This window comes from Delphinus delphis, chromosome 20, assembly GCF_949987515.2.
Source record: "Delphinus delphis chromosome 20, mDelDel1.2, whole genome shotgun sequence".
NCBI classification, from domain to species: domain Eukaryota; kingdom Metazoa; phylum Chordata; class Mammalia; order Artiodactyla; family Delphinidae; genus Delphinus; species Delphinus delphis.
The window spans coordinates 32,329,645-32,355,713 of NC_082702.1; the positions used below are offsets into that span (position 1 = coordinate 32,329,645).

General features: G+C 57.6%; 1 protein-coding gene across 5 annotated transcripts in view; it reads right to left on the reverse strand.

Moving 5' to 3' along the window:
- Positions 1-313: 313 nt before the first annotated feature.
- KIFC3 (kinesin family member C3) overlaps positions 314-26,069 on the reverse strand; it is a 35,573-nt gene continuing 9,817 nt past the window's right edge. For 2 of the 5 annotated variants that reach the window (XM_059999895.1, XM_059999893.1), the window contains exons 4-22: positions 25,370-25,508; positions 22,250-22,452; positions 12,675-12,740; positions 12,056-12,199; positions 11,694-11,933; positions 10,991-11,164; positions 10,328-10,475; positions 10,115-10,245; positions 8,824-8,935; positions 7,360-7,541; positions 6,230-6,334; positions 4,010-4,140; positions 3,403-3,526; positions 3,045-3,174; positions 2,711-2,940; positions 2,190-2,324; positions 1,628-1,736; positions 1,122-1,150; positions 314-923 (exon numbers count right to left, since the gene is read on the reverse strand). In XM_059999895.1, coding sequence (XP_059855878.1) covers positions 1,146-1,150; positions 1,628-1,736; positions 2,190-2,324; positions 2,711-2,940; positions 3,045-3,174; positions 3,403-3,526; positions 4,010-4,140; positions 6,230-6,334; positions 7,360-7,541; positions 8,824-8,935; positions 10,115-10,245; positions 10,328-10,475; positions 10,991-11,164; positions 11,694-11,933; positions 12,056-12,199; positions 12,675-12,740; positions 22,250-22,452; positions 25,370-25,508 — 2,508 coding nt within the window. In that variant the 3' untranslated portion in view covers positions 314-923; positions 1,122-1,145. The remainder of the gene's footprint in view (positions 924-1,121; positions 1,151-1,627; positions 1,737-2,189; positions 2,325-2,710; positions 2,941-3,044; positions 3,175-3,402; positions 3,527-4,009; positions 4,141-6,229; positions 6,335-7,359; positions 7,542-8,823; positions 8,936-10,114; positions 10,246-10,327; positions 10,476-10,990; positions 11,165-11,693; positions 11,934-12,055; positions 12,200-12,674; positions 12,741-22,249; positions 22,453-25,369; positions 25,509-26,069) is intronic. The other 3 variants (XM_059999896.1, XM_069540222.1, XM_059999894.1) reach the window with 2 other exon arrangements.

Consider the following 26,069-nt stretch of genomic DNA (forward strand, 5'->3'; position numbering starts at 1 on the left):
GCACTTACCTGTGGCCAGTTCACTTAAGGGGGCAAGGCCAGGGCAGGCGGTGGAGTGGGGCCCACTCCGGTGGGTTTTTGGCAAGCCTGTGGAGAGCTTGAGTTTCCCATCTATAAGATGGAGGTGACAGCACTGTTGTATGGGTCACAGTCATGATAAGGGTGGGGGCCCCTCCTAGTCAGGAATGTTCAGAAAAACATGATCCTGACTTGGTGACCAGCCAGCAGTGGGGAGCCAATGGCACGTGCCAGTGCCCTGCTTGCCCCCTGCGACCTGACCGGGGGTTCACGAGACCAACTCTTCCAGACGATGCTTGTGTAAAAAGGTTATTTTAATAAGTAAAAATGCCTAAGCTTCCAAAAGTTCTTAAATAGGATTTCAGAGGGAGGAAAATGTCAAGAGGCCAGTGGGCAAGGCGATAGCCTGGTGCCAGGCACATGAGGGGGAGCAGCAAGATCCCCACCCACTGGCCTCCTGCCGGCCATAAATACAGCCCGGCCCGCGGCGGCGAGGGCCGTGCTCCTGTGTACACCTAGGAACACTATACACACGCCCAGTGAGACACTCTCCTCCCTGGGAGCCAGGGAAGAGTGGCGCAGGGCCGCCCACCAACCGCCCAGTTCCCAGCGTTCCTGTGCCTTCTGGGGGCTCCTTAGCCCACCCACTAGGGAGGGGCCCTGCAGGGTGGGGAGGGCTGGGCCAGCCCATGCCACCTGCACCCAGAGCCACAGCCGAGACACCCTTTCCTTCTGAGCATGTTTCTTATCTCTGAGGGGAGACGGGCGAACGAGGAGCCTCCACTCTGGCCTCTGCCTTGTGGGCTCCAGGCGCTGCAGCAGGAACAGGCCAGGCAGGCATCAGGACCCAGTCCCTCGTCCGGCAGAGTGGGCATGTCCATCACACAGGCAACGGCCTCGACTTCCCTGCAGGAGGGGGAGGGTTCGTCAGCACCAGGACTGTCAGCCTCTGTCCCAGAGCAGGAGGGAGCTGCAGAAGCACACAGGCAGCAGGCAGCGGACCCCAGACCCCGCCCTGAGCAGCCAGCTTCCCGGCACAGCCCTGCAACCCGAGGCGGCCAGGCGGCTGGGCGGGCAGCCCTGGGCTGCGGGCCCGACACTCACCTGGAGACTTTGCAGCCCCAGCCGTCAGGCTGAAATCAAAGCAACAGGTATCTCACCGGTGGGCCCGCCTTGGGCCAGGACCCCCCGGGACCCTGCTGCCCCCCTCTCCCTTTAGACTCAAACACTCACCAGGCCCTTCTGTGAGTGGGCCAAGCTGGAGGCTGGAGCCCCGTATTCTAGTCCTGTGGCCTGGCTCACTCCTCATCTGGGACAGGTGAGCCTTGTCCTTTCTACCCCCCGGGAGCCAAGGCCTGCCTTGGACGGTGTATGGTGCATGAGCCCAACCAGCCCAGCCTCAGAGGATTGTGTCCTGGGCCTTATGTCAGCAGCCCTGCTAGGAGCCCGGAGGGCTGGACCCAGCACTGTCTGCCCTGGCTACTTCCCAGGGCCAGGGAAGGTTGTGAAACAGGTTCTGGAGAAGTTTTATAAACTTAAAAAAAAAAAAGGAAAGAAAAGAAAAAGCCCATTCAGATAAGGAAAGCCTGGCCCATTCCCTAAAGACTCACCCGAGGGCTGCAGCTTCCTCCTGATGGACCCTGGGCGGCTAGTGGTCCCAGAGCCAGGGGCCGAGTGGGCTCGCGCTGAGGGCTGTGGCGTCTGGCAAGCTGGCTCCCACTGTGGGCAGAGAAGGGCAGGTGGGCGGGGCCTGCTGCCCTGGGTCTGCCCCCTACCCCACACGTTTCCCCTCCCCAGCCACCTGAAACCAGTTCCTCATCTGCAAGATGGACATGATGATGGTACAATAACCATGGGGGGGGGAGGGTGTGAGACATCATACGTAAAGAAGTGAACTAGTTACTACTGAGCGCCTGTGTGCCAGCCTGCACCCGCCGCCGTCCCACCTCCCACCAGCTGATGACCCCCACAGGTACCTCTGAGGCGGAGAAAGAACACCTGGACTAAAGAGGCTACTGGGTTTGGGTTCAAGTTCTGGCTCCACCCCCTCTGGTATCTTCCCCTCCTCCACCATTCCACACTGTCCTCCCCTCCAAACCCTCCCTCCTGCCCATGACCGGGATGTCTATGACCCAGTACTGGCCTGAGGCAGGCCTGTGGTGGTCCCCGTACCTCTAGATGCTCCTGGCTGGACCAGGACACGAGCTCTGCCCTGCGGGACCCGGGGCCTAGCTCCACGGAGCGCACCCTCTCAGCAAACTTGAGGGAATAGAGCGTCTCACTGGTGTTCTTCTCCACGGGGGACACCTGGGGGACAAGAGAGCTCACTCCCCACCCAGCTGGCCGGCTGCCCTCGCAGAACTGGAAGAGCACCAAAGGGAGCCCACAACCAGGGGACTCTAGAAGGTTCCCTGGACAAGACTGAGAGGGAGGGGAGCAGGAGGGCAACCAAGGTGGCAGAAACGGAGGAACTTGCCAGGCACACGGTGCACGTGGCCAGGTCTGTGGGGAGGCTGCAGGAGATTGGAGCCACGTGTCACTGACTTCGGAGCCGCTGATGACCGGAGGCTCTTCCCTGCACAGCCTGGGAGGGTACCTGGGCCGCCGGGGAAGGTGGGGGGTCCCTGTTCTTGGAGCTGGTTAAGCCCCTACACGCTAATGGTCATGCCATCCGACCCGCCTGGGGCCCTCACCTGCACCACCATGAGGGTCTTGCTGTCCCCGCTGAGCGAGTCCTGCAGCAGGTAGGTGAGCTTGGAGTTGCGGAAGGGCACGTGGCCCTGGCGGGAACGCAGGGCAGCAATGACGTCCCCCAGGGCCGACAGCGACTTGTTGATGTGCTGTGCCTCCCGCAGGCGGCTGCCCTCAGCCCCCGACTTGCCCACGCGCTCTGAGCCGGCCAAGTCCACCAGGTTCAGCTTCCCTGCGGAGAGGGTGCTGGGCAGGTCAAGGCTGCCCTGGGAAAGGCCGGGGGGGCGGGGGGGGGACGGGGGTGGCTCAGGCCAGGTGGCTGGGGCCCTCACTCACCCGTGGTGCGGAGACCGGTGCTGCCGTCCACGCCGTGCACTGTCACAATAAGCAGGGCATGCGAGCGCGAGCTGTGCTCGTTCAGGTTGGTGAACTCCGTGGTGCGGTTGGTGTGGCCGAACTCGAACACCTGGGGCCCGGGGAGGGCAGGGTGAGGCACAGGGTTTGGAGTGGGGTCCCCGAGTATCCCTGTGAGGGGGCGGCACCCTTTGCCTCGTCCAAGGGAGGAAACAGGCTCAGAGCGGCCTGGGGACCTGGCAGAACCTGCATCCGACCCCCATCCTGTACTCCGGGGCAGCTCTGCTGTGGGCAGGGTCTCCCCAGCCTTTCCCCACCCCCGGCCCCCACAGCCCCACACCTTGTTGATGTCCTCCACGCTCTGCACCTGGAACTCCGTCAGCCCTGGCACGTACAGCTGCCCGCTGCCGTCAGGACACAGGCGGATCTCCAGTTTCTCCTGGGGCTCCTGCCCCAGCAGGTCCCTGAGAGCAGGAAGGACGGTCACTCCCTCCTCGCAGTCTGCCCTCTGCTTGCACTGCACCCACCCCCAGCCTGGAACGTTCCCCCAGCCATCACACTTCTGGAAGCCTTCCTGGACCATGGGGCTCTGCGCTCAGTCTGCTGAAGGGCAGAGATGGAACGTTCCCCCAAAGTCCTGGGGTGCTGCTACTCCTGCCCCCACAATGCACTGAGCCCCTGTGGGCAGGTCCTCCCAAGACCCCACTCACTCTTCACCACCTGGTGCAGCCTGCAGGTAGGGTGAGGACACTTCAAGGGGAAAAGGAGTACCTTTGGGTATCCCAGGTGGGCTCAGACAGCCCTCCTCCTCCTGCCTGCTAGCGCGGGAGAGGGGCCTGGGACCAGTGAATCCCCTGGGCTGAGTCAGGACATACATTCAGCTCCCACCTAAGGGCTCCCACCTGAGGGGCTCCCACTCGAGGGCCTTCTGCCTGAGGGCTCCTCACCTGAGGACCTCGTTGTAGATCTCGGCCGCGCTGACGGTGATGGTGTACTCCCAGTCAGACGCCTTCTCCTGCACCTCGGAGAAGAGCAGCTGCAGGGCCCGCTGGTTGATGCCTGGGTTCTCGAGGGTCCCCTGCAGGCAAAATCAAGGCCCCGGTGAGCCAGGTCTCCCCCCACCACGTGGGCTGGCCCGTGCAGATGCTCACATGGTATCTGTGGTCCCCACCTGCTCTGGCTACCCCTCACAGGCCAGCCTCCCTGACTGAAGCTCCCCACCTGCGTGCCGGTCTGCCCCCAAAAACGCCCTCCACCAGCTACAAGCAACTTCACCTCCTTGGGCCTCAGTTTCCCCGCCTTTAAAACGGCCCCACCCTGCCAGGATTGGGCCTGCACACAGGGGCTGCTGATGGATACCTGGCCGTGGTGGGCCACCTGGGAGGGGGCACCGGGAATGTACGATTGTATGACACGTATGAATGTATGACAATGAGGGGCTCATTGTCAGGTAGGCCGTGAGCCAGGCTCTGTGGGTGATGCAGGGGAGGCACAGGCAGAGCTGGCAAGTGAACTGGGGCCGGATGGGCTGGCCGGCCTTTCTAGCAAGAAATCTGGAGTCCTCACCTGGGCCTCCCTTATCATGGCACCTCCCACCCTCACTTCACTTCTGCCACCGGGGCCTCCTTGCCGGGCCTCAGTATCCTCCCCAGCACGCTCCGGACTCGTGGTCCCAGCCCTGCTGTTCCCTCCGCCCAGAGTGCTCTTCCCCATTCTCCTCTCCGTGACTGGCTTAGGTGTCTGCACCAGTCACCTCCTCAGGGAGGCTTCCTCTCCCTCCAAATGCCCGATCCCTCCCTCACTGTTGGTTCCTCATACCTGGCCGAAGTTTCCTCCCTAGCACCTGACAGGACACATCCTGATTTGCCGTGTGCACTGCTGTCTCCCCACTGGTGGGCTGGCTCCGTGGGGTCAGGCACCCTGGCCACGGCTGTGCCCCAGGCACGGTGCCTGATGCACAGTGGGGCTCAGCGGGGATGTGTTGGAGGATGGAGGCCCCTGGTGGTCAACTCTGAGCACCCAAGACAGAGCTGGGAGCCTAGAAGGTGCTGCACGCACCCCTTGCCCTTCACCTCCCCATCTCGCTTGGCCTGCCCCCAACTAACCAGTCTTGCCAATCCCAAAACCGAGGGAAAAGAAGGTCCAGATTGGGGGAGAAAGGGCCACCATGACAGCCTTCCCAAAGGTGCCTAACAGCCTGGGCCAGCAGGGCCCTCTGGCGCCCATTGTTGGGACAGCAGGAGACCCGCCCCCCTCCCCTACCTGGAGAATCCCACAATACCCCCCTTAAGAGCCAGGGAAATGGCTCCATTTTTATCTACAGTCAAGTTTCTTCCTCCTCTCAACCCCCCCACTCCCAGCCACATCCCATAGAGGGGGGCACGGCACAGGCAGGGAGATGAGGCCCTGGGAGCTGCAGCTAAGAGCTGGACACCCAGGACTTCCCTGGTGGTGCAGTGGCTGACTCCACGCTCCCAGTGCAGGGAGCCCGGGTTCGATCCCTGGTCAGGGAAATAGATCCCACACGCACATCACAACTTTTTCACGCGCCACAATTAAGGAGCCGGCGAGCCGCAACTAAGGAGCACACGTGCCACGACTAAGGAGCCCACCTGCTGCAACTAAGACCTGACAGGACCAAATAAATAAATATTAAAAAAAGAGCTAGGCGCCTCACAGCAAGTCTGGCCAGTCTCTTCACTGGCCAGTCTCTCCCACTGCCCGGGTATCTCCTTGAGGGCCAAGATCCCCCCCTCATTCATCCTGACACTCCCAGGGCCCAGCATGGCAGCCCTACGACAGAAGCCCAATAAATGTGTGTGGGTGAAATGAAAGCCAATCCTGAGAGACGTCACAGCAATCTCCCCTGGACCCTGGGCCCAGGCCGAGACCCGTCCGAGGCCAGAGGCTGTCGTCAGCACACCCTCCCCTCCCCCATACCTACCGGGACCATGCAGGTGTGCTTGGGCAAGGCGCCCCCTCCGCAGGCCTGGTGCCTCGGGGCTAACATGGATAACTATGGGCTCTGCTCCAAGGTGGTTATGAAGACCAAGTGAGGCAGAACACACCCCACGCAGAACCTCGACACCAATGAGGGGAGCCCCCACCAATGGCAGCAAGGGGTTGGGGTTCACTCTGGATCCCCGCCCCATCCAGCAGGTACCCACCTCCATCGTGTATGTCTTGCCAGCACCCGTCTGGCCATAGGCGAAGATGCAGACGTTGAAGCCGTCGATGCAGGAGGTGATCAGGGCCTGTACCTCCTGGAACACCTGCAGAGGGGACGTGGGATGGAGGGTGGGTCCAGGGGCCCCCACCAGCCCCCTCCCCGACTGCTCCCCTCCCCTAATACGGCACCTGTCATCATGGGCAACCAGCTCACTGTGGAGGAATCTGTGACTAATAAGTCACTTACACTAGGCGTTAGTGGGCAGCCTCATTGCTGAAAGACTGAAGGGAAGTCAGGGCAGTAATTACTGCCCACCAGCACCTGAGGAAGGGGCCGCCCAGCGCAGGAACTCAGGAGCCCTCCCCCAGCTTCTCCCCCTCTCAAGGTGGGTCAGCAAACGAAGGCCGAGAAAGCATGTGCCTGGCACCTCCACGGGCCGGCTGGCCGGCCTGCCTGCCAGCCAGCAACAAAGGACGGGGGCAAAGATAAAGCCCAGCATGGGGACCGGAGGGCACAGGCAAAACAGGCCTCCCAGGTTGGCCCTGGCAGAGATGAGGGAAGAGTGGATGCTGAGAACACGGGGCTCCCACAGGCTGAGGGCTCCTCCCTGAGGCCTGGGCGGCAGCATGGGAGTCCCTAGGAAGACCCATGGGACTGATAGAGGAGGTGCTCCTGGCTGGAGGGGACTGCCTCCATGCAAGCCAGGGTCCTGTGGATGGGCGGGGCCACATGACTGGGAGGGGCTGTGAGAGTGCAGGTGGCTGAGTATGGGAGAGGAACCATGTGAGTGGGTGTGGCTATGAGGGTAGGAGGGGTCTCATGGGTGGGATGAGCCTGAGAGTGGGTGTGGCTGTGGATGGGTGGGGCCACGTGGGTGCCCTAGGCTATGTATGGATCTGCCCTTCTTAGCAGAGGCTTCCAAAGCTCCCAGTTTACCTTCCCACCCTCTTCTCTCCTCCAGAGGTGAAAAGAGAGGGACCGTGGGGCACTGGGCTTCTCCATCCTGTCTGCCCTCCCTTATACTTATTTTTGTCCAGCTCCCAACATCTCTCCCTCTACAGGTGAGGTGAGTCTGTCTCCCCCTCCCTCCACTGTTCTCTGTCTCTCTCCCCGAAGGGCCACACTCACGTCCTGCTGTGAGGCTTTCGGGGAGAAGACTTTGTCCAGCTCAAAGGAGACGGGCTTTCCTTTGTGCAGCAAGTGAATGATGGAGTCGTCGTCGGGATCAAAGGTCACAGCATTGGTCGCCTCAGGTCCTTCCCCATCCTCTTTGGTGACTGGCCGGACACGGGCAATCACACGGATGTTCCCTGGATTGGGTGGCGGAAGAGAGAAGGGTACAGACCAGGTCAAGACCAGATTGCCTCCACACTGGTGTCCGTTGGCATCTGGAGCAGGCTAGTGGCTCAAGAGCCCCCTGCCTTCTAAGTAAGGCCCCCAAGGGCAAGGTGGCCCACAAAGATTTGATCAGTCACTCACGCTATAGTATGAATTAACGTATCAATACATTTTCTTGCTGCGCAAACCGGTTGACAGTAGGAGCCTCACCATGGGGACATGGAGGAAAGGGCAGTGGTGGGGCTCAGACACTGCACCCAGTTTGGGTGGGATACCAAAATGGACAACTCTTTATACACCTGGACTTCAGTTTCCTCACGTACACAACGAGGGGCTTGGATCCCAGCAAGCCAAGGGGCTTATTCTATCACTCTAGAAGGGCACAGTGAATGCCAGGACAGGGCTTGGGAATCAGATGGGCAGAAAGGACCAGGCAGGAGATGGGCACAGGCAACAGGGCAGACCCAGGGGTGTCTGACGCACAGATCTGATCATGCCACCCCCTTGCTTCAAGCCTTTGGGTGGGATCCCAGAGTTCCTGGAATGAAGAGAAAACTCCCCATCACATCTAGCACGGCCCCACCTTCCCTTCACCTGTCCACTCCACCTCACAATCCAGGTCTCAGCCCTGGTTTTATCTCCTACGGGAAGCCCCCTGGACACCCTCAACTGTCAGATACCCAGGGGCTCTCAGAGCCCCTCCCCAGCCTGGGTAAAGGGGTAATGATGGGGTTTTCTGAGTGATTAATGATCACTGTCTGCTCGCCCCCTGCTGAAGTAACCACCATGAAGGCAGGGACAGGTTCTGTGGCGCCCAAAGCCACATCCTCATTGTCTGGAACGGCACTTGGCACAGAGCAGGTGCTCCCTAGACCTTTGTGCCGTGAATGGGTGGTGTCTCGAGCTTGACCAGGCCCTAGATCAGAATAAGTGGCATTCTAGCCACCCACCACCCAATGCTTCAATACCCTACCCCTCCGCCACCTGGTAGCCTGCCATAGGTATTGGGCAAAGGTTTCAGAGTTGAACAGATCCAAGGTGGACCATTCACTAGCCATGCAGTTTTGAGCAAATTCCCTGTGACGTCTCTGTGCCTCGGTTTCCTTATCTACAAAGAGGGAATTACAATAGCTCCCCGATGACAGGGCACAGCTCCAGGGAGTGGTGCTGGGGGCCATGGGGAAGGACAGGATCACTTCCGAGGCAGGTCAGGGCTCCCTCCGCTAGGCACCCCCGAGCCCGCCCAGCGGTCACCTTTCAGCCGCACGAGCTCATTGTGGCACTTCTTGCGCAGCTGCAGCTCCCGGCGGTACTTGCGCAGCAGCTCCTGGTTGTTGCTGTTGACCTCGTCGATGGCCTGGCCGATCTAGTGGGGGGCGGGGGGCGCAGCACCATCAGGGGCCCAGCTCCACCCGCTTTGCTTGCCCGGCTGCTTGCCCTCTCCCCTTCCCCCCAACAGTCTGCTCACTGCCTCCTGCCCTGGGCTAAGTACCTGACATGCGCTGTCACACCTCACATCTTCCCAATAACCCCTCTGGGTAGGTACTGCGAACAGGCCCATTTTACAGAGGAAGAAACTGAGCCCTAGAGAGGCTAAGCCAATCTCAAGGTTGCCCTGCAGATGAGTAAAGAGCCGGGACTCAGCCCTCACTCCACAGCACCAGCACTTGACTACATGATTCAGCTGGACCCGAATCCCAGCTCTGCCCTGAGGACCTGGGGGACCAGAAGCAACTGGCTCAACGTATTCAAGCCTCAATCTTCTCATCTGTAAAATGGGGATAACAACATCTAACTCGTGGATTTGTAGGAGCTGGTAGGTAAAGATCTCCAAGTTACATTTCATAAGGAAAAGAAACAAGATGCAAGCCACACATACACCTGCTCCCCTTTATTGGGTGAAAGGGAAGTGCGTGTCCATGTACATATATGTCAACAGTTTTCAGCATGCTCAGAACACCCTTTGGGGGAAATGCTGGGAGACAGGCCTCCTTTGGGGAGCAGGCTGGGTGGCAGAAAGAAGCCTTTCCTTTTCATCTGAATGCCCTTCTGGGAGGTGGGTACTTTCAACGTGTCCATGTATTATTGACATAATTTTTTAAAGGAGAACTATTTTTGATTCCCAAAATACATGTCTCTCTACCCTGCAGAGCTGTCATACAGATTCAAGGAGCCGACGGCTATAAAAGGCTCAGCACGTAGGAGGCACTTAAGAGACATTGGCTATTCTCATACTGCACAAGTACAGCTTAAAAAATTAAATTAAACCTAACAGATCTAAGGATACGTGTAGCATGTTTGAGATACAAAGATATGCATAGCACATATGAGATACAAAGATATACGTGACATGTTTGGTTTACACCCAAATACCTGCTCTTGACCAGACTGTTTTTCAAATGGTCTGGGGACAGCAGTGCGTGTGTGGGACAGGAGCTGCCATCTGGGGGCTTTGGGTTTGGGAAGGGCGCGCTAGGTGGCTGCTGCATCTGCCCAGGGGCTCCAAGGCCTCTCCCAGCCCCGCCCCGCCATGGCCTACACTCACCTCGGCTTTGACACTCTTGAGGGCCTCCTGCAGCAGCAGCGGGAAGCCGCGCACCTGACGCTTGAGCCCATTGTAGTCGTTGGTCAGGGTCCGAAGTGCTGGCTGCAGCGTCAGCAGGTTGGTCCGGACACCTATGGAGACACAAGGGGTGAGAGGCAGACGGGGTGAAGGGCTGCGGCATGGGGCAGGCTAGAGCCCGGCTGCACGGCTCACCTGCCAGGTTCTCGTGCACAGCCTTCATCTCCACCTGGGCTCTGGCAAAGGCCTCCTCGATGGCCCGGTTCTTGTCCTCCTCCAGGGACTGCATCTCCTCCAGCATCTGCCCGTGTGCCCGCTCCAGCTCCGACTCGTACATGGTGATCTGCAGCCAGGGCCAGAAGCTTAGTGCCGTGCGCCATGCAGAGAAAGAAGCCCCGCCCCTCACGCCTTGCACACGTGCACACACACACAGGTGGGGTAGGGTGGCCGTCGCTCTCCCTGAAAGGGCTGGGAGCTCCGTGCAGCTACTTCCCGGCATCAGCCCAGCACCAACCTGGGTCCCGGCACACAACACAGGTCACAAGCCACAGGTCCCAGGAGAGCAGGGGAAAGCATCTGTTATGACACCGACTAGAGCACCCTTCCAAGAGCCTGTGTGCCGGGCCCTGAGCGAATCTTGTGAATAGGTCAAGCCCCACTGGGAGGTGCGTTCTGTGATCAGATCATTTTACAGATGAGGAAACAGAAACCTGCCCTTGGTCACACGGCCAGTGGGGAGAGGAGGGACCGAAACCCAGGTCTGTCGAACCCCAAGTGCTCAGCCGCTGCACTGTGCCAAAGGCCGGTCTCTGGCGTCGGGGCCCGGTGTGCACATGCTGCCCCGATAGACGTGCACACCTGCGCCCGGAGCTGTGCGGTCAGCTGATGCGAGCTCTGCAGCTGCTGCTCCATCTCCTTCAGCACCTGCCTCTGCATGGCCACCTGCTCCTGCAGGTGCTGGTTCCGGGCCTGGGACTCACTGAGGGCCTGCTTGGTCTTGGACGACTCCACCTCCACCGTCTTCATGACATACTGTGAGGGGAGGGAGGGGTGGGTGCATGGAGGTGCGTGGGTGCCTTGACCTTACCCTGGGACCCTGGGGGGCCCCTCAGGAACATGTCACCAACGGCCTGCAGAATAAACTAGAGGAGCCCCAAGGTCTGGGCTTTCCAGAAAGCTGCAAGGGCCTCCTGGAATCTTCTCATCTTAATGAGCCCACTAGGAGCCCGGCTGTGGCCCACGACTGGGCCCAGAACAGACAAGAAGGGCAAAGACGAGGGAAGAATCTAGTGATGCATCACGTCCGTGCCCGGCACACAGCGGGCACCTCAAGCATCAGTTGCTGGATGCCTACATGGCCTGGCCCTGGACAGCAAGAAGGGGAAGGGGCCAGGTGACAGCAGATCTGGAAGGATTCCTTCAACCCCCCGCACCTACTTATTCACCAAGACAAGCCCCTCCTACGTCCAGCCCATCCTGGGCTCCAGGGACCAGAGTCGAGGCGTGGCCCAGGTGCGCGCGGGGCACCGCAAGCGGTGCGGCCACCTGGCTCCAGGCTCACCTTGACGGGCGGCGACTGGGCCCGCAGGCTGGCGATGGTCTCGTGGCTGTCACGCAGGCGCCGGCTGAGCCGCTCCTCCTCCTGCGCCTTCTCGGCCAGGCAGTCCTTGAGCCGCAGCTCCACCTCGGCCAGCCGGTCGGTCTTCTGCTGCACCTCCAGGTTCAGCTCTGACAGCAAGCCTTTGTTCTCCGCCACCTCCAGCTGTAGCTGGGACAGCTTGTCGCGGAGCTGGGCACTCTCCTGCAGACAGACGGCCGCGGGAGCCGGGACAGGCGTGAGACCAGTGGGCAGGATTCAGCGTGAGGAAGTGGGGTGACCGTTGGGAATTGAGCGCCCCGGGACCGCCCTGGCCCTGGGCCCACCTGGCTGTGCTCGCAGCCTGTGCAGGGCACCGCAGGCTTGGCCCGCATATCCTGCAGCTCGGCCTCGCAGCGCCGCATCTCCTGCCTCAGTCGCTCATTCTCCACTATCAGCAGGTCCCGGTGCTTCTCCAAGTCGGTGCCTCCCTGCAGAGAGCCAGAGCCAGGGGTTGGGGGCGCATGTGGCGAGGGCAGATCAGGGGGAAGGACGGAGCGGGGAGGCAGACAGTGCAGGGGCAGGGGAGAGGGGAGAGGTGGGGAGACAGAGAGAAGGAGAAAAGAGAAAGAAAGGTCAGTGATGGATGGAGAGAAGAGAGGAGGGGCTCCAGAGACGATAAAGACAAAGGCAGAGGAGAGGAAGAGATGCAGGAGGGTGGTGAGACAGGAACTGCTCCCGGCTGCACCCCACCCCCTTCATTCCATTTTCCTGAGTGTGAAAGTTACAAGGAAAGTCATATTTATACACAGAGTTCACACTCCTACTTTACATCAGCAAATAAGAATTAACCTCCCTCCTGTTACGGGTCACACCACCTCGTGGGCACAGTGAGTGGTGATAAGTACATGGGGAGCATCACCCCCCCCCAGCCCCGCCCCATTAGGATGGCGTGGTCGGGCTCACCAGCTCCGATCGAAGGCGGCTCACTTCCTGGGCCTGGCTTATGAGCTTCTGCTTCAGGTGTTCCACCTGCCAGCACAAAGCCGGGGCACGCTGAGCCTGGATTCTCTCCTCCAGCCCACACCCAGGCCTCTCGCCCAAACCCAGAGCCCCAGTCCTCCCCGTGTTCAAGCATCAGGCCACCCCTGGGACTCTAGGTGCAGAGCACCTGGCCTGGTCCTGACAGCTCTCAGCACCCTCTCCCGTCACAGGACCAGCCAGTCTGGGCTCACAGGAGAGTCCGGGGAGCGAGCGCAGCCGAGGCGACCCCTGTGCCAGCCTGGGCCCACGCCAGGGGCAGCTCGCCGGGGGACTCGGGAGGCTGACTGTCCGGACGCCTGCCTTTGCACAGGCCCTGACCCACGCCTGAACCTGTTTCTGTATTTGTCATTTAACATTCTTTATTCTTTCAAGGGCCTCCAGAGTGTATAAACTCCAGGCACTACAAAACCTGCATCGGTCCTTGACCAGCCCCTAGAAGTTTCTACTTTGAGTGGTTCCTGGTGAGTCTGTCTGTGGAGATGGGCCTGCCAGTGACCAGGGCACATCTGGGACCTGCCTCCACCCCAGCTCCCAGTCTGCCTTGCAGGAGAGCTATGGTCAGTGGAGGCTGTTAGAAAGAGAAGGGGTGTGCACCCCATCAGGAGGCAAGGGTGACCTGGTTCAACCAGAGCCCAGGGAGGGGAAACCAGCCCCGAGAAAGAGCAGGACCCCAGGATGGCTGCCTGCCCTCCCCGCAGGCCTAGACCCTGGTTCCACATCAGCGCACCTCCAGGAAACTCTCCCCCCGGGAAATAACCCAAAACGCAGACAAAAGACTTTGGCACCAGTGTTCATCAGAGCCTGTTTGGGCTTTTTCTTGCAGAACATTCTGTGTTGATCGCACGGAACCTTGGAAAAGGTACAGTGAGAGTCAGACTCTCTCTCTGGGGGATAAGGAGGTGTGGTTTGCACAAGCTTTGGGCTCTTGTTACTAAACATAAGGAGACAAAGCCCACCACCTACAGGGGCCACCAGCCAAGTAAGGCAGGTGAGGGGCAGTGCAGGACTAGATGCCCAAGATCCACCTGAAGGAGACAGAGGACTGCAACTGGGGGTGGGGGGGACACAGGCCCAGTGTCATCAAACTTCTGACCTTTCAAGAGAGGCCAGACATTGGGATTTTGGGGGTGTGTAAAATCTCCCCACTACATATGGCTGAGGTGTCATCAACAGTCTGTGTGCAGCACGAGCTCAGAGCCAACCGTCTCCTGGCGCTGGAGAAGGCGGCTGGACCACAAATCAGCCTCTGCTTTTCTGAGCAAGTTGGGGGAGGGCCATGGGCGCGACCCCACCTCCAAGGAGAAGGCCTGTGACACCAGCGCTGCTCACTCGTAGCTGGGGAGGCAGATTCCAAGAACACAAGACCCAGAGAGGGGTTGGGAGACACAACCCGGCTGCCCAAGGCCTCCTGGTGGACAAGCAGGTGACTTAAGGGCTGCACCCGAGAAGGTCACCTCTGTCACCTGCTCCATCAGCACATTCCTTCCTAGCAATGTGCTGGGCATGGACCAGGCCAGGCAGCAAAGCCCGTGCCATTTCTCTGCCCGCTCCAATACCCCCTTCTGTTAAAAGCCTGGTACACGGAGCCTCAGTTCCTTCGCCCTGGAGGGGAGTGAGGGACAGTTTGAATAAGGCAGCCTTTCATTCCTTAGTCATGAAATTGGGAATAACCGCAATGCCCAGCATTAGGGGAATGGTTAGGCGGATTGCAGTATCTGCACTCATAGACTACTGTGTAGTCGTTACACTCATGTTTATCAGGAGTTTTAAATGATGTGGGGGAAAGCTCCTCAACATATTAAGTCAAAGAAAAATCCAAAAACAAAATCGCATATGCAATACAAAAAATAGAGGGCTCTGGACTATGGAATGATGTTTGACAAATTCTTTTCGATTTGCAGTAAGTTTTAAGTCTCAAAGAATATATATTCCTCTTGCACTCCCCCCACCCTGAAATAGGTGGAGTCTACCTCCTTTGGAAAGGTTGGGGTCCCCCTCCTGCCTCCCCTCCCTCAGAAATCACCCCAGGAAGATCCACTTGCACGGAGCTGGTGCCCCAGGCAGGCTGCTTCCTTGGCACTAGGCTGGGTGGGCTCGGACCTTGCTTGTCCCCAACGCCGCTGGCGCTCAGACCCGATGCAGTGAAAGTGGGGTTTCCCAGTGTTTCCTTGGGAGTCAGGATGCCTGCCTGACACCTGCCTGCAGCCCAGTTCCTGTTCTCTCCTTACATCACAGTCGGAACGCTGGGAGCTCCTGGCCTCTGTCTGGAATCTCTGAGGGGCGCCCCAGAAGGAGGGGGCTGCCCCACGAGGCAGGCTGGGGGCGGGGTGGAGGGATGAGGAAAAGGCTGTAAAAGACCCCTTTTGTCAGAAATGTCAGGCACTCGTCATGTCCTGGCTAGTCTCGGGCAGCGGAGGAGCACGGCCCACTGACACCGCAGGGCGTCCGGTCAGACACAAACCACCCCGTGGTGCGCGGTGCCTGCGCCCTGCCGGCCAGCGCCACTGGGGGCTGAGAACTAAGGAGGCGTGCTGCCCAGGAGCGGGATCCTTGCCCTCCACCCCCGGGGGGGTCGGCTTCGGGAGGGCCTGCAGGGAAGACAGCAGACTTCTCCCAGCCTGGGAGGGAGAACAGGCGAGTCTCTCAGGGTCAGGGAAAACAGTGAGCACAGGAGACGGAGACAAAACCAAGTACGGGAGGAGGGCTCGGAGCAGAGACGGGGAGCTGAGGGTGAACCTGACCAGAGAGCGGGGCCTTCTGCGGAAGGGGCCCCTGCAGGCACGCCCTTCACCCACCCAGTACAGCTCTGAGTCAGCGACGGTGCCTGCATCAGTACGCAAGGGGTCGGCGGGGGGTGGGGGGGGACCTCATCCATCAGCTCTTCGGGAGGTGCCCAGCACACCCGGAGACACTCAGTGAGCACGGAAGTGACGGCGAGGGGGCAGCGCACTCACTCCTGAGTGCAAAGAGCCAGGCCAGAGGGGCAGGCAGGCTCCTGACCGGCTGCTGTGGTGGCCCCCCGGACAGCACAAGGTCAACCCCAGGGCTGAGAAGGGACCAGGCTGGGTTTGTGCCACAGCCCTCCCTGGGCTCAGGCTCCTAGTCATGCTGAGAAACTGAGCCACAAGCCTGGTGCAGGGGGGCCTTGAGGGAGAGGGAGCTGGTGCCTGTCTGCTGACCGACGCAAACCCATAGTTACATCTCCCAGCAGAAGCGGGCTCAGCGGAGGGTGCGGCTGCCCTGTGCCAGTCTGTGTTTTCCCAGCTGTCTGCTCCTCTCGACACAGACAACCTGCTGATTAGCCCCCAACCTCCCACCAGCCTGGCCCTCCATCATCGGCTATCTTCTGAGGAACGGAGGGCTCTCCCAGTGGCAAGACCAAGGCATTGCTGAGCTGGGAAGATGAGAGGGCCTGGGATCCAGACGGCCCCAAGGAAACGCAGCCCAGAGGCCTGAGGGGCAGCCCCGGGAAGCACCCCATCCTGTCCCCAACACACTCCCCCTCCCGGGAGACCTGACTCCTGGTTACCTATGTACATGACCACTGACCACGCCCGACTGGCTACATCCATCCCACCCTGCCTCCACTGCTGAGTTTTCACATTTGAGTCCTTCTGCCACCAAGGGGCTTTGGGAACATGGACTCTCAGGCCAGACTGCTCGGGTTTCTAATACAGACATCACCCTACCTCGCCAGACAACGTTGGACATGTCTCAACTCCACCGTTCCTCTCCATTTCCTTAGCAGTAGAATGAGGCTACCTCACTGAGGAGGTCTGGAGGATTAAGTGAGATTACGTGAGTAACATATATAAAGTGCTTAGGACAGGGCCCAGCACGTAATAAGTCTATTACTAGAATGAAAGTCCGCGAAGACAGGGATATTTGTTGTATCAGTGCTGTGCCCCCAGTGCCTAGAACGGTACCTAGCATATAGTAGGCGCTCAGTAAACACATGTAGAAAGAGTACTGAATGCATGAGGGGCCAGGAGAAGCAGGGTCTGTGAGAGAGCGGTCAGGCAGGGCACGGGGGAGCAGAGGTGGTGGAGGCTGGGGTGTGCTGAAGGATGCTCACTTCTGCCAAAGGCAGGAGCTGCTAATGGGCTCCAGGCAGTGCATGCCATGTGGGAATGCCAGCCCAGAGGTGCCACAACTTCCAGTATTTTATGACAAAAAAAAGGAAGTTGAGATTTTTATATGAACTTAACTAAGATTTAAATGGTGGCAGCTAATTTGATCATACAATCAGGACAGTTGGAACTAATAAATTCAGCAAAGTTGCAGGATATAACACATAAAAATCAGTTGCGTTTCTATGCACTAACGCTGAACAGTCCGAAAAGGAAACAAGACAGTAATTCCGCTTAAAATAGCATCAGAAAGAATAAAACATGTAGGAATAAACTTAACCAAGGAGACGAAAAACTTGTACACTGAAAATTACAAAATGTTGCTGTAAGAAATTAAAGATGATACCAGTAAACGGAAACACAGCCTGCATTCATAGTCTGGAAACAGTATTGTTAAGATGTCAATACTGCCCAAAGCAATCTACAGATTCAATCCAATCTCTACCTAAATCCCAATGCCATTTTTTGCAGAAATATTAGCATCCATCCTAAAATTCATATGAAATCTCAAAAGCCAAATAGCCAAAACAATCTTGAAAAAGAAGAACAAAGTTGTAGGACTCGCACTTCCTGATATCAAAACTTACTACAAAGCTACAGTAATCAAAACTGTGTGGTACTGGCATAAAGACAGACATATGGACCAATGGAATAGGAGAGAAAGCCCAGTTATAATCCTCATGTGTATGGTCAATTGATTTTTGACAATGGTGCCAAGATTTTCAATGAGGAAAGGACAGTCTTTTCAACAAATGGTGCTGGGAAAATTGGATATCCACATGCAAAAGAAGGGATCAAAATGCATCAAAGACTGAAACATGTAAGCTAAAACTATAAACCTCTTAGAAGAAAACATAAGGGAAAAGCATCATGACATTAGATTTTGCAACGATTTCTTGATGTCAAAAGTACAGGCAATAAAAGAAAAAATAGGTAAGCTGGACTTCATCAAAAAAAATTTTGTGCATCAAAAGACTGTCAACGGAGTGTAAAGGCAACCCACAGAGTGGGAGAAACTATCTGTAAATCACATATCTGATAAGGCGCTAATATTCAGAATATATAAAGAACTCCTACAACTCAACAACAACATAAGAACCCAATTCAAAACGGGCAAAGGACTTGAACAGACGTTTCTCCAAAGATTATATACACACGGCCAATTAGCACGTGAAAAGATGCGCAATATCACTGATCATCAGGGAAATGCTAATCAAAGCCATAATGAGATACCACTCCATACCCATTAGGAGGGCTATTATTTTTTTTTTTAAAAAAAAGCAACTCAGAAAATAACAAGTATTGGTAAGGATATTGAGAAACTGGAACCTTTGTGCCCTACTGGTGAGAATATAAAATGGTGCACCCAGTGTAGAAAACAATGTGGTAGATTCCTCAAAAAATTTTAAATAGAACTTCCATACGATCCAGGAATTCCACTTCTGGGCATATACCCAAAGTTATTGAAAGCAGGGTCTCAAAGAGATATCTGCACACCCATGTTCATAGCGGTATTATTCATAACAGCTAAAATGTGGGAGCAACCCAAGTGTCCATTTATGGATGAATGGATAAGCTAAGTGTGGTCTAGCCATACCATGGAATGTTAGTCTGCCTTAAAAAAGGGACTCCTGCCATTTGCAACAACATGAATGAACTTGGAGAGCATTATGCTGAGTGAAATAAGCCAGACACAGAAAGACAAATCCTGTGATTCCACTTATGTGTAATACCTAGAATAGCTAAATTCACAGACAGCAGAATGGTGGCGGCTAGCAGCTGGGGTGATGAAGAGTTACTGTTCAGTGGGGACAGTTTCAGTTTTGCAGGATGAAAAGAGTTCTGGAGATGGACGATGGTGACGGTTGTACAATAATGTGATACATTAATACCCTGAACTATACACTTAAAAATGTTTAAGATGGTAAATTTTATGTTATGTGCATTCTACCACAATTTGTAAAGTGGTTAAAAAAAAAAAGAAAAAAGGAGGTCAAACAAACAAGGCGCATTTGAGCGCTAGATCTAGTCTTCCAGCCTGTGGTTTCTGCTCACAATGTAAGGTTCTATCTTGAGGTGTGGGGGCAATAAGAGGAGGGGTGCAATCTGGGTGTGTGTAAAACGATGGTAGGAGCCTTGGAAGCATGAAGGCCACTGCTCCAGGGACATCCACAGAGGACAGGGGAGCTCAAGGCCACCAGCACGTGGCCTGGGGCTGCTGGGTGCCCCAGGACTGAGGACCTTTGACCCTAGTGCTCCCCACAAGGCACACAGTGAGCTCCCAGAAAATATAAACATCTCCATCTGACACATCTAAGGGGAGGCCTGAAAAAGACTCCTGAAGCCCTCACAAGTCTGGGTTCCGACAGGGGCAATGGCAGCCCCAGTTGCTGAGTCAGCTTTGCCAGTGGGGCAGGGGGGCTTCATAAGATCATCACTTTGAACTCCCCAATCCTGTTAGGTACATACTATTATTATCGCCATTTTACAGGAAGAAAAACCGAGGTTCCAAGAGATTAAGTCATGGTTAGGCAACTTGTTCAAGGTCACCTGACCACTAAGTGGTGACCCTAGGATTGGAACTCCTGCAGAGCAACGTATAGAAGACCAGAAAGGTCAATCCGTGCCAAACCACAGTGAGGCTGACAGGAGACCAGAGCACACAGAAGTGACACCTCACAAGGCACAGCACTTTACAGTTTACCATCCATTTTCCTGTCCAGTCCCATAATTGAGCTGCCCAATAACCACGAAGCAACATCTATTTGACCCAGTGTCGAGACTGGTAAATGTAGGCTCAGAGAGGAAGTGACTTGCTACAGCTGCACAGCCAGGACTGGAACCCTACTCACGTGATTCCAAATCCAACACCATTCCTGTAACAATGATTGGCGGTGGTGGCAGTGGCGACACCAATAATACTGGGTCATCTCACCAGGTACTGTTATTATGTCCATTTTAGAGATGAGGAAACTGAGGTGCGGAGCAGTAATTAACTAGCCCAAGGTCACACAGCTAATGAGTAGTGCCAAAGTCAGGATCTGAACCCAGCTCTAGGACCAAGTGGTTGGCCACAGCTCTACGGAGTCAGACTCTGCAAAGGGTGGCTCAGAGACCTGGAGCTTCAGGGGCATCTCCTGAGATATTTTTCAGAAAAGAACTGGCAGTCAGAAAATTCAGGAAAAAAATATGAGCAAAGACCAGGGACCATTCTGAATTCTCCAAATCATTCAGAGGCGTGGAGGTTGGGGGGAGGGGAGGGGACGGGTCAGGCGCATCTGGAGAGCTGGCCCTCAAGGACACCAAAGAGGCTGACATGCTTGACCTGCAACTTCCCCTCTAAAAAGTCAGTCAATTTTGCTAATTCAAGGAAAAAATGTTTCTTAAACATTTGTTTAAAGTCGCAAAAGACCACACATTGTTATTTAATTTATATACAACGTTCAGAAAAGGTAAATCCATGCAAACGAACAAAGAGAAAAGCGGAGCAGTGGTTGCCGAGGGTTGGGGGGAGGGGCACATGGGGAGTGAAAACAGGTCTTCGCAGGGTGATAAAAATGTTCTACAATTAGACAGTGGTGATGGCTGCGTCACCAATATACTTAAGACCGTAAACTGTACACTTTAAAGGGGTGAGTTTTATAGTATGTGAATTACATCTCAGTCAAGTTCTTTAAAAAACAAAACTTGTTTCAAAAGTGCCCAGACAAACTAAATCAAGGGAAGGAGGAGCTCTTGCCACAGGTCAGACATGCGTCCTGCAGGGAGGGCCCTAGACCAGCCCCACAGCCCCATGGGGCAGCACCTCATGCCACATTCCAGCTACACAAGCCTTGGTTCGCCCTGAGATTCATTCTGCTCCCCCTGCCACGGTCCCTTTGCACTGACTGTTCCCTCAGCTCAGAATGGATGCACTTCCTCTGCTCCGTGCCAGACCTCAGCTCCAGAGCCGCTTTCTCAGGGAGGCTGCCCCTGACCTCCCCTACGGTTCCTGATCTCCCCGACAAAGGCACGTGGTAGAAACCCTCATTCCCTGTGTGTGTACCCGCCTGCAGAGCCCTCGTTACCCTTCCAACTTTCATAAGTGCATGTAACAAACATCTGTCCTCCCCTAGACCACAGCCTCCGCAGGCCAGGGCGTGCCTGTCCACCTGGGCATCCCCACTGCTCAGCGGGGTGCCCATACAAACCAGGCGCCCAGCAGACATCTGAGGCAGAAACACAGGCGGGCACCGCAGGAGGCAACAGTGACACAAAGCTGGGGGGTCACACCTGCCACGAGGAGCTCCCATTAGTGGGGCAGACAGGCCCAGAGGCAGCAAACAATGGGGTCACTGTACAAGCGGGAGACACAGGGCACTAGGGATGCCCCAAGGAGGCCCACCCAGCGCAGCCAAGGACAGGTAGTCAGGACAGAGTCCTTGAGGACACGCTTGTAAGCTGGAAAGATGCTGCATTTTAAAAGTGCACGAAAATAACCTGCTGCCCCTGGAACTGAGAACAAGGCACGGTATTCAGTGATGTTCCCCCGAGTAGAAGGTCCACATGCTGGGAAATCACAGAGAAAGAAGCTGACCCAACCGAAGGCAGGGCTTTCCAGAGAGAGCTCAGGCCCAGGAGCTCAGGCATGGGCTCCAACATGGGAATGGTTTGGAGACAGGGCTGGGGACCTTGGGGAAGTGGGGAGGGTCAGACACAGGCACGAGAGACAGACACGGACAATTAAGAGTGGGGAGCTGAGCCCCAGGAAAGGGGTCTCGGGGCCTAGGTGGTGATGGGAGGGAGGGTGAATTAGCCAGGCATACGGAGGAGGGCTAGGGGTCAGCCCACAGGGACTGTGGCGTCCCCAGCGTCCTCCTGGCTAGCTAATAAAGGAGGAGCCCTAGAACCTTCACTTTCTAGGGCTTCCAGAGATTTGAGAGCTCCCTTCTCTCACTTGCACACATGCCAGCCTCTCATTTCCTGCCAGTTTTCCGTGGGGTGACCTCTGCAATGAGTTTGGTCCACCTGGGCTGCCCAAGCCAGGGCACCTTGGAAGATGGAGTGGACTCAGCACTGGCCTCGGGACGGGAACATCCCTGCGCTTTCCTGATCCACTCATGCCTACACGTGCTGCCTGTCACTTCTGGAGAGGTGGGTCCTGGCCCCTGCTAACCACGAGGAATGGGGCGCACGGATGGCCAGCATGGGAGGCCCAGGCCTCTGATTCTCGCCACCTCGCCCTCTTGTGCACACCCAAGCCAGGAGCGGAGACCCCATCTGTCCATTATGCTGGTGGTCTGGTGGGTTCCGGGTGTCCTGGGCGATGTCCTCCGACCTGCTCCACAGTGGGCAGCGGCCTCAGCCCGTCCCATCCTCCCCAGGTACCTGATTCTGCAGCTGGGTGGATGTGGCTTGCTGATCACTGTCGCAGACAGCCAGCCTCTCCCGTAGGGCCACCAGCTCCTCCTGTAGCTGGGCTTTCTCCTCCTGCAGCTGGGACATGGCCTCCACCATCCTATGTACCACAGGGGCCGCACCTGGCGGCCCCGACAGGCTCGAGCACCTCCCGCTGCCAAAGAGCCGCCCACCTATGAGCAAAGTAGCCGCCGATCAGCAGGGCAGCAGAGGCCCCAGCCTGGCCGAGGAGAGGGGGCCCGTCATGGCAGGGGAGGGGGTGCAAGCAGAGGGGACGAGGGAGCCGGGCAAGGGCTGGGGGCGGCAGCAGCATGGGTTAGCCGGGGGCCTCCGGGGCCTGCCTCGGACGAAGCCGCTTCACAGCAGGCAGCTTCTGGGGGGTGGAACTGCCTAGACCAGGACTTAGGAAAGCAGCTTCCACTGATTACTCCCCCAAAGCCTGTGTTCTAGGTCTGACGCGCAATACCCTCTCCATGGCCAGCCTGCGTGGACTTGCAGCTGAGAAAGACGTAGCTCTAGCAACAGCTGTTCTCTCCTCAGAAAACACTATTCTTGGTGGAACATGATTTCTATAAACCCCAAACCCTCTCCAGAGTACAGAAGAGAGGCGGGGGCTCCCCAGCCTGCCCCCTGCCTTCCACAGGGAGTGGTTACCCGCACACAGAGAGGGAGCAAGTGGAGGTGTGCGTGTGCAAGGGACAGACAGCCCAGGACACGGGGACAGACACAGCACGTGGGCAGGAACACAGCCAGGCGCGCTCCCAGGTGGACCCCTGCGGGATTGAGCACAGGGACCTCACGGGCACGAGGAAGGGATAAACACAGGGGTGGGTGGCGCCTCAGCCTTCCACCGTCCTGTCACCGAGAGCAGAAGAGACACAGACAGACAGATAGAAGGACAGAGACACACAGTCAAGGCCTGTGACCCGCTAATGGGGCCTGGCATGCTTGTCACAGCTTGCTTTGTTGGCCCCAAGAATGGCCACGGTCTCTGCAGGTGGGGAACTGGCAAGGAGGCGGGGCAGTGGGGCGGAGGAGAGGCTGGAAGGGCAGGGATCTTCAGGCAGCCCAAACTTGGCCAAAGCCTGAGAGGCAGGGCCAAGGGTCCAAGAGTGAAGCATGAAGAGTGGCATCTGCTGGCCACGAGCCTCCACCCTACCTCGGAGCACCAGGGTGTCTGGGCTCCGCCACACTGTGTGGGCAGGACGCGGTGGCGGGGGGGGATCCCAGACTCTGGAAACAAAGCCACCCGCACCTGAAGTCACACATCCCAGCTTCAACCCACAGGGAGGTGGCGAGTGTGCTGCTCACTGAGACAGCACAGAAGCCAAAGCAGCAGCCTGGCTTTGGGACTGGGCTGGAGCGGGGAGCGCAGATGGAGCTGATTCCAGGCTGGGCAGGACGTCTCCGCACTGGGCCCAGGAGAGGTAGACAGTGAGAAGCCGCTCTCACTCTAAAGGGAGCAGGCCACGCACACACACACTGCCTTTTTGCTTCCTCCCAACCCCGAGGGACAGCTCCGACTCAAGGCCCTCTGGAAAGCGGGAACAGGGGCCATCACCGGCTGGCTAGGAGCCCTGGCCGTGCGGCCTGCATGTGACACAGCATGCGTGGCACACACAGTTGGCCAAGCTTCTGCTCTCTGTTCTAGAGAGAGCGAGCTCAGACAGATGCTTCCAGGCCTGCACACGGGGCTGCCATGGGCAGCATGTGACCAGCACAGCCCTCTGCCCTCTGCAGACTGCCGTGGTGTGGCAGGAAATGCTCTTGACTCCAGGTCCAAGAGCTGGTTCTGCCACTTCAGACAAGTATGGGAGGGCCCCTCAGGGGCTTCCTTTGTAAAATGGGGACAATGGTCCTTATCCGGAGGCAACCTTGGGCAGGAGCCTGGATCCCACGAGGGATGCGCAGGTGTGAGTGAGTGTCACCCAGCAGGACATGGAATGGCCCTTCCTGCCCGGGACACTGCTCATCTCACCCTCAGAGCCCACAGCCAGGGGAGTTCACCTTGACCTGGGCACAGTGCCCGTGTGTCAGGGAAGCCAAGAGGGGCCCGGAGAGCACTTGCTGGGCAAGAAAAGACCTAGAGGAAGCTAAGGGACAACAGCAGCGGAGGAAGAGGTGAGATCAAAGGAGCACTTAAGGGCGGGGACTGAGGGACCTTTGCACCCTCATAGTAGGTCAGCTGTCAGTCCGAGTTTTCAGAAGACAGTTTTTTTCTCAGAGACCCTGCCTGGACACGGCCCCTCAAGGACACTCAGGTTCGGGGGTCCCATCCCCGGACCCACTGACAAGAGTCAGTCCTCCGGATTGGCTGGACGATGCCCCCCCTTCCACACCCCGGCCAGACCCCGACACCGGCCCCCGAATCAGTGCCGGGCCCACGGGTGAAGGCGGCTCTGGATCAACCTCAGAGAAGGGAGTGGTTCCTTCCACCTCGCAAGTTCAGACAACAAATCAAGCTCTGACAGGAGGAGGCAAACCCTCGCTCTTGGCCTTCCCCTCAGGCTCCTTGAGAAAGGCCAGCTGCTTTCCCCCCTCGCTCTTGGCCTTCCCCTCGGGCTCCCTGAGGATGCACTTTCCCAGTGACTGCTGGGCTCTGGGTTCTTGCTGGGGAACCCCACAAAGGGGGCACACAGCCTCTTCCAGAGCCTGTCAGCCTTGCCGGAGAAGAGCGGAGCCACCAGCTCCTCTCTCCCAGCCTCGACGCAGCAGAGCGAAGCCGTGTCCTAGGGCTTCTGGGTCCCTGATGGACCCACGGAGACAAAAGGAGGGGGTCAGGCCTCTCTCTGCAGGAGGTGGCGTCTTTGAGGCTGCCACCTTCACCCTGCTTTTGACAGGCGCTGGGGAAAAGACAAAAAGCGGGGAAATTCAACCCCAGCCCATGCCGGCCAAAGCTGCTTATCACCGGTGGCGCAGCGGCCCTGGGAGGCGGTGTCCCTGGAGTGGGGACGGGCAGGCTGCAGTCTCTGAGTTCCACGTCCAGGGGGCCACCTCCAGGGGAGGAGGACGGTGTCTGGGACAAGAGCCTCCCCTCCGACACCGGCTTTAGCCTGGGCTGTGCCAGGTCAGCGGGCAGACTTCCTTTACCTGTTTTCTCTACATTCATGGTGCCACCAGCTTCTTGGGCCTCCCGGCCCCGCCTGGGGGCCGGCGCCTGCCTCTTCGGGAGTTTCTCTTCTTTCGCCCCCTGACTCTTGCTCTCGCACCCCTTGTCCCGCAGGGCCTGCTGCCAAGACACAACCAGAATCCTCACGTGAAGGGGGAGGGGGACTGTGGCGGGGAGGGGACCCCCCCTTGAGCCTGAGGACGGTGCGCTCCCGGAGCTGGTGAGGACCTCAGACCCGGCCAGCCCATCCCTCACGCTGTGGGTGGAGACAACGAGGCCCGGAGTCTGGAAGAAAACATGCCCAGATCTCACAGCAAGAGGGGGGCAGTGCGTCCTCCTGGCCCCCATCAGCAGCCAGCCCTCTGTGCCAGCAAACAAGGTTCCTGGGCACTTAGAAACCCTCAGGTGAAGCTCACTCAGCTGACCTGTGAGCCCCGAGTCACCACTGCAGTGGCCTGATCGCTTCAGGTGCACTGTCCCAACATTCACAGGCTTGTCCAGCCCCACCAGGCACACGGCAGTCTCAGGGCAATGCCCGCCGCCCCCCACCATGATGTCAGCTGCCCTCACCTTCAAACGGCACCAGCCTGGGACTGCCTAGGAGGGGGCACCCGGGTCCATATGAGCAGGGAAAGGCCGTGGCCCACCCCCCAACATGGCTATCCGGGACCGCAGGACCCT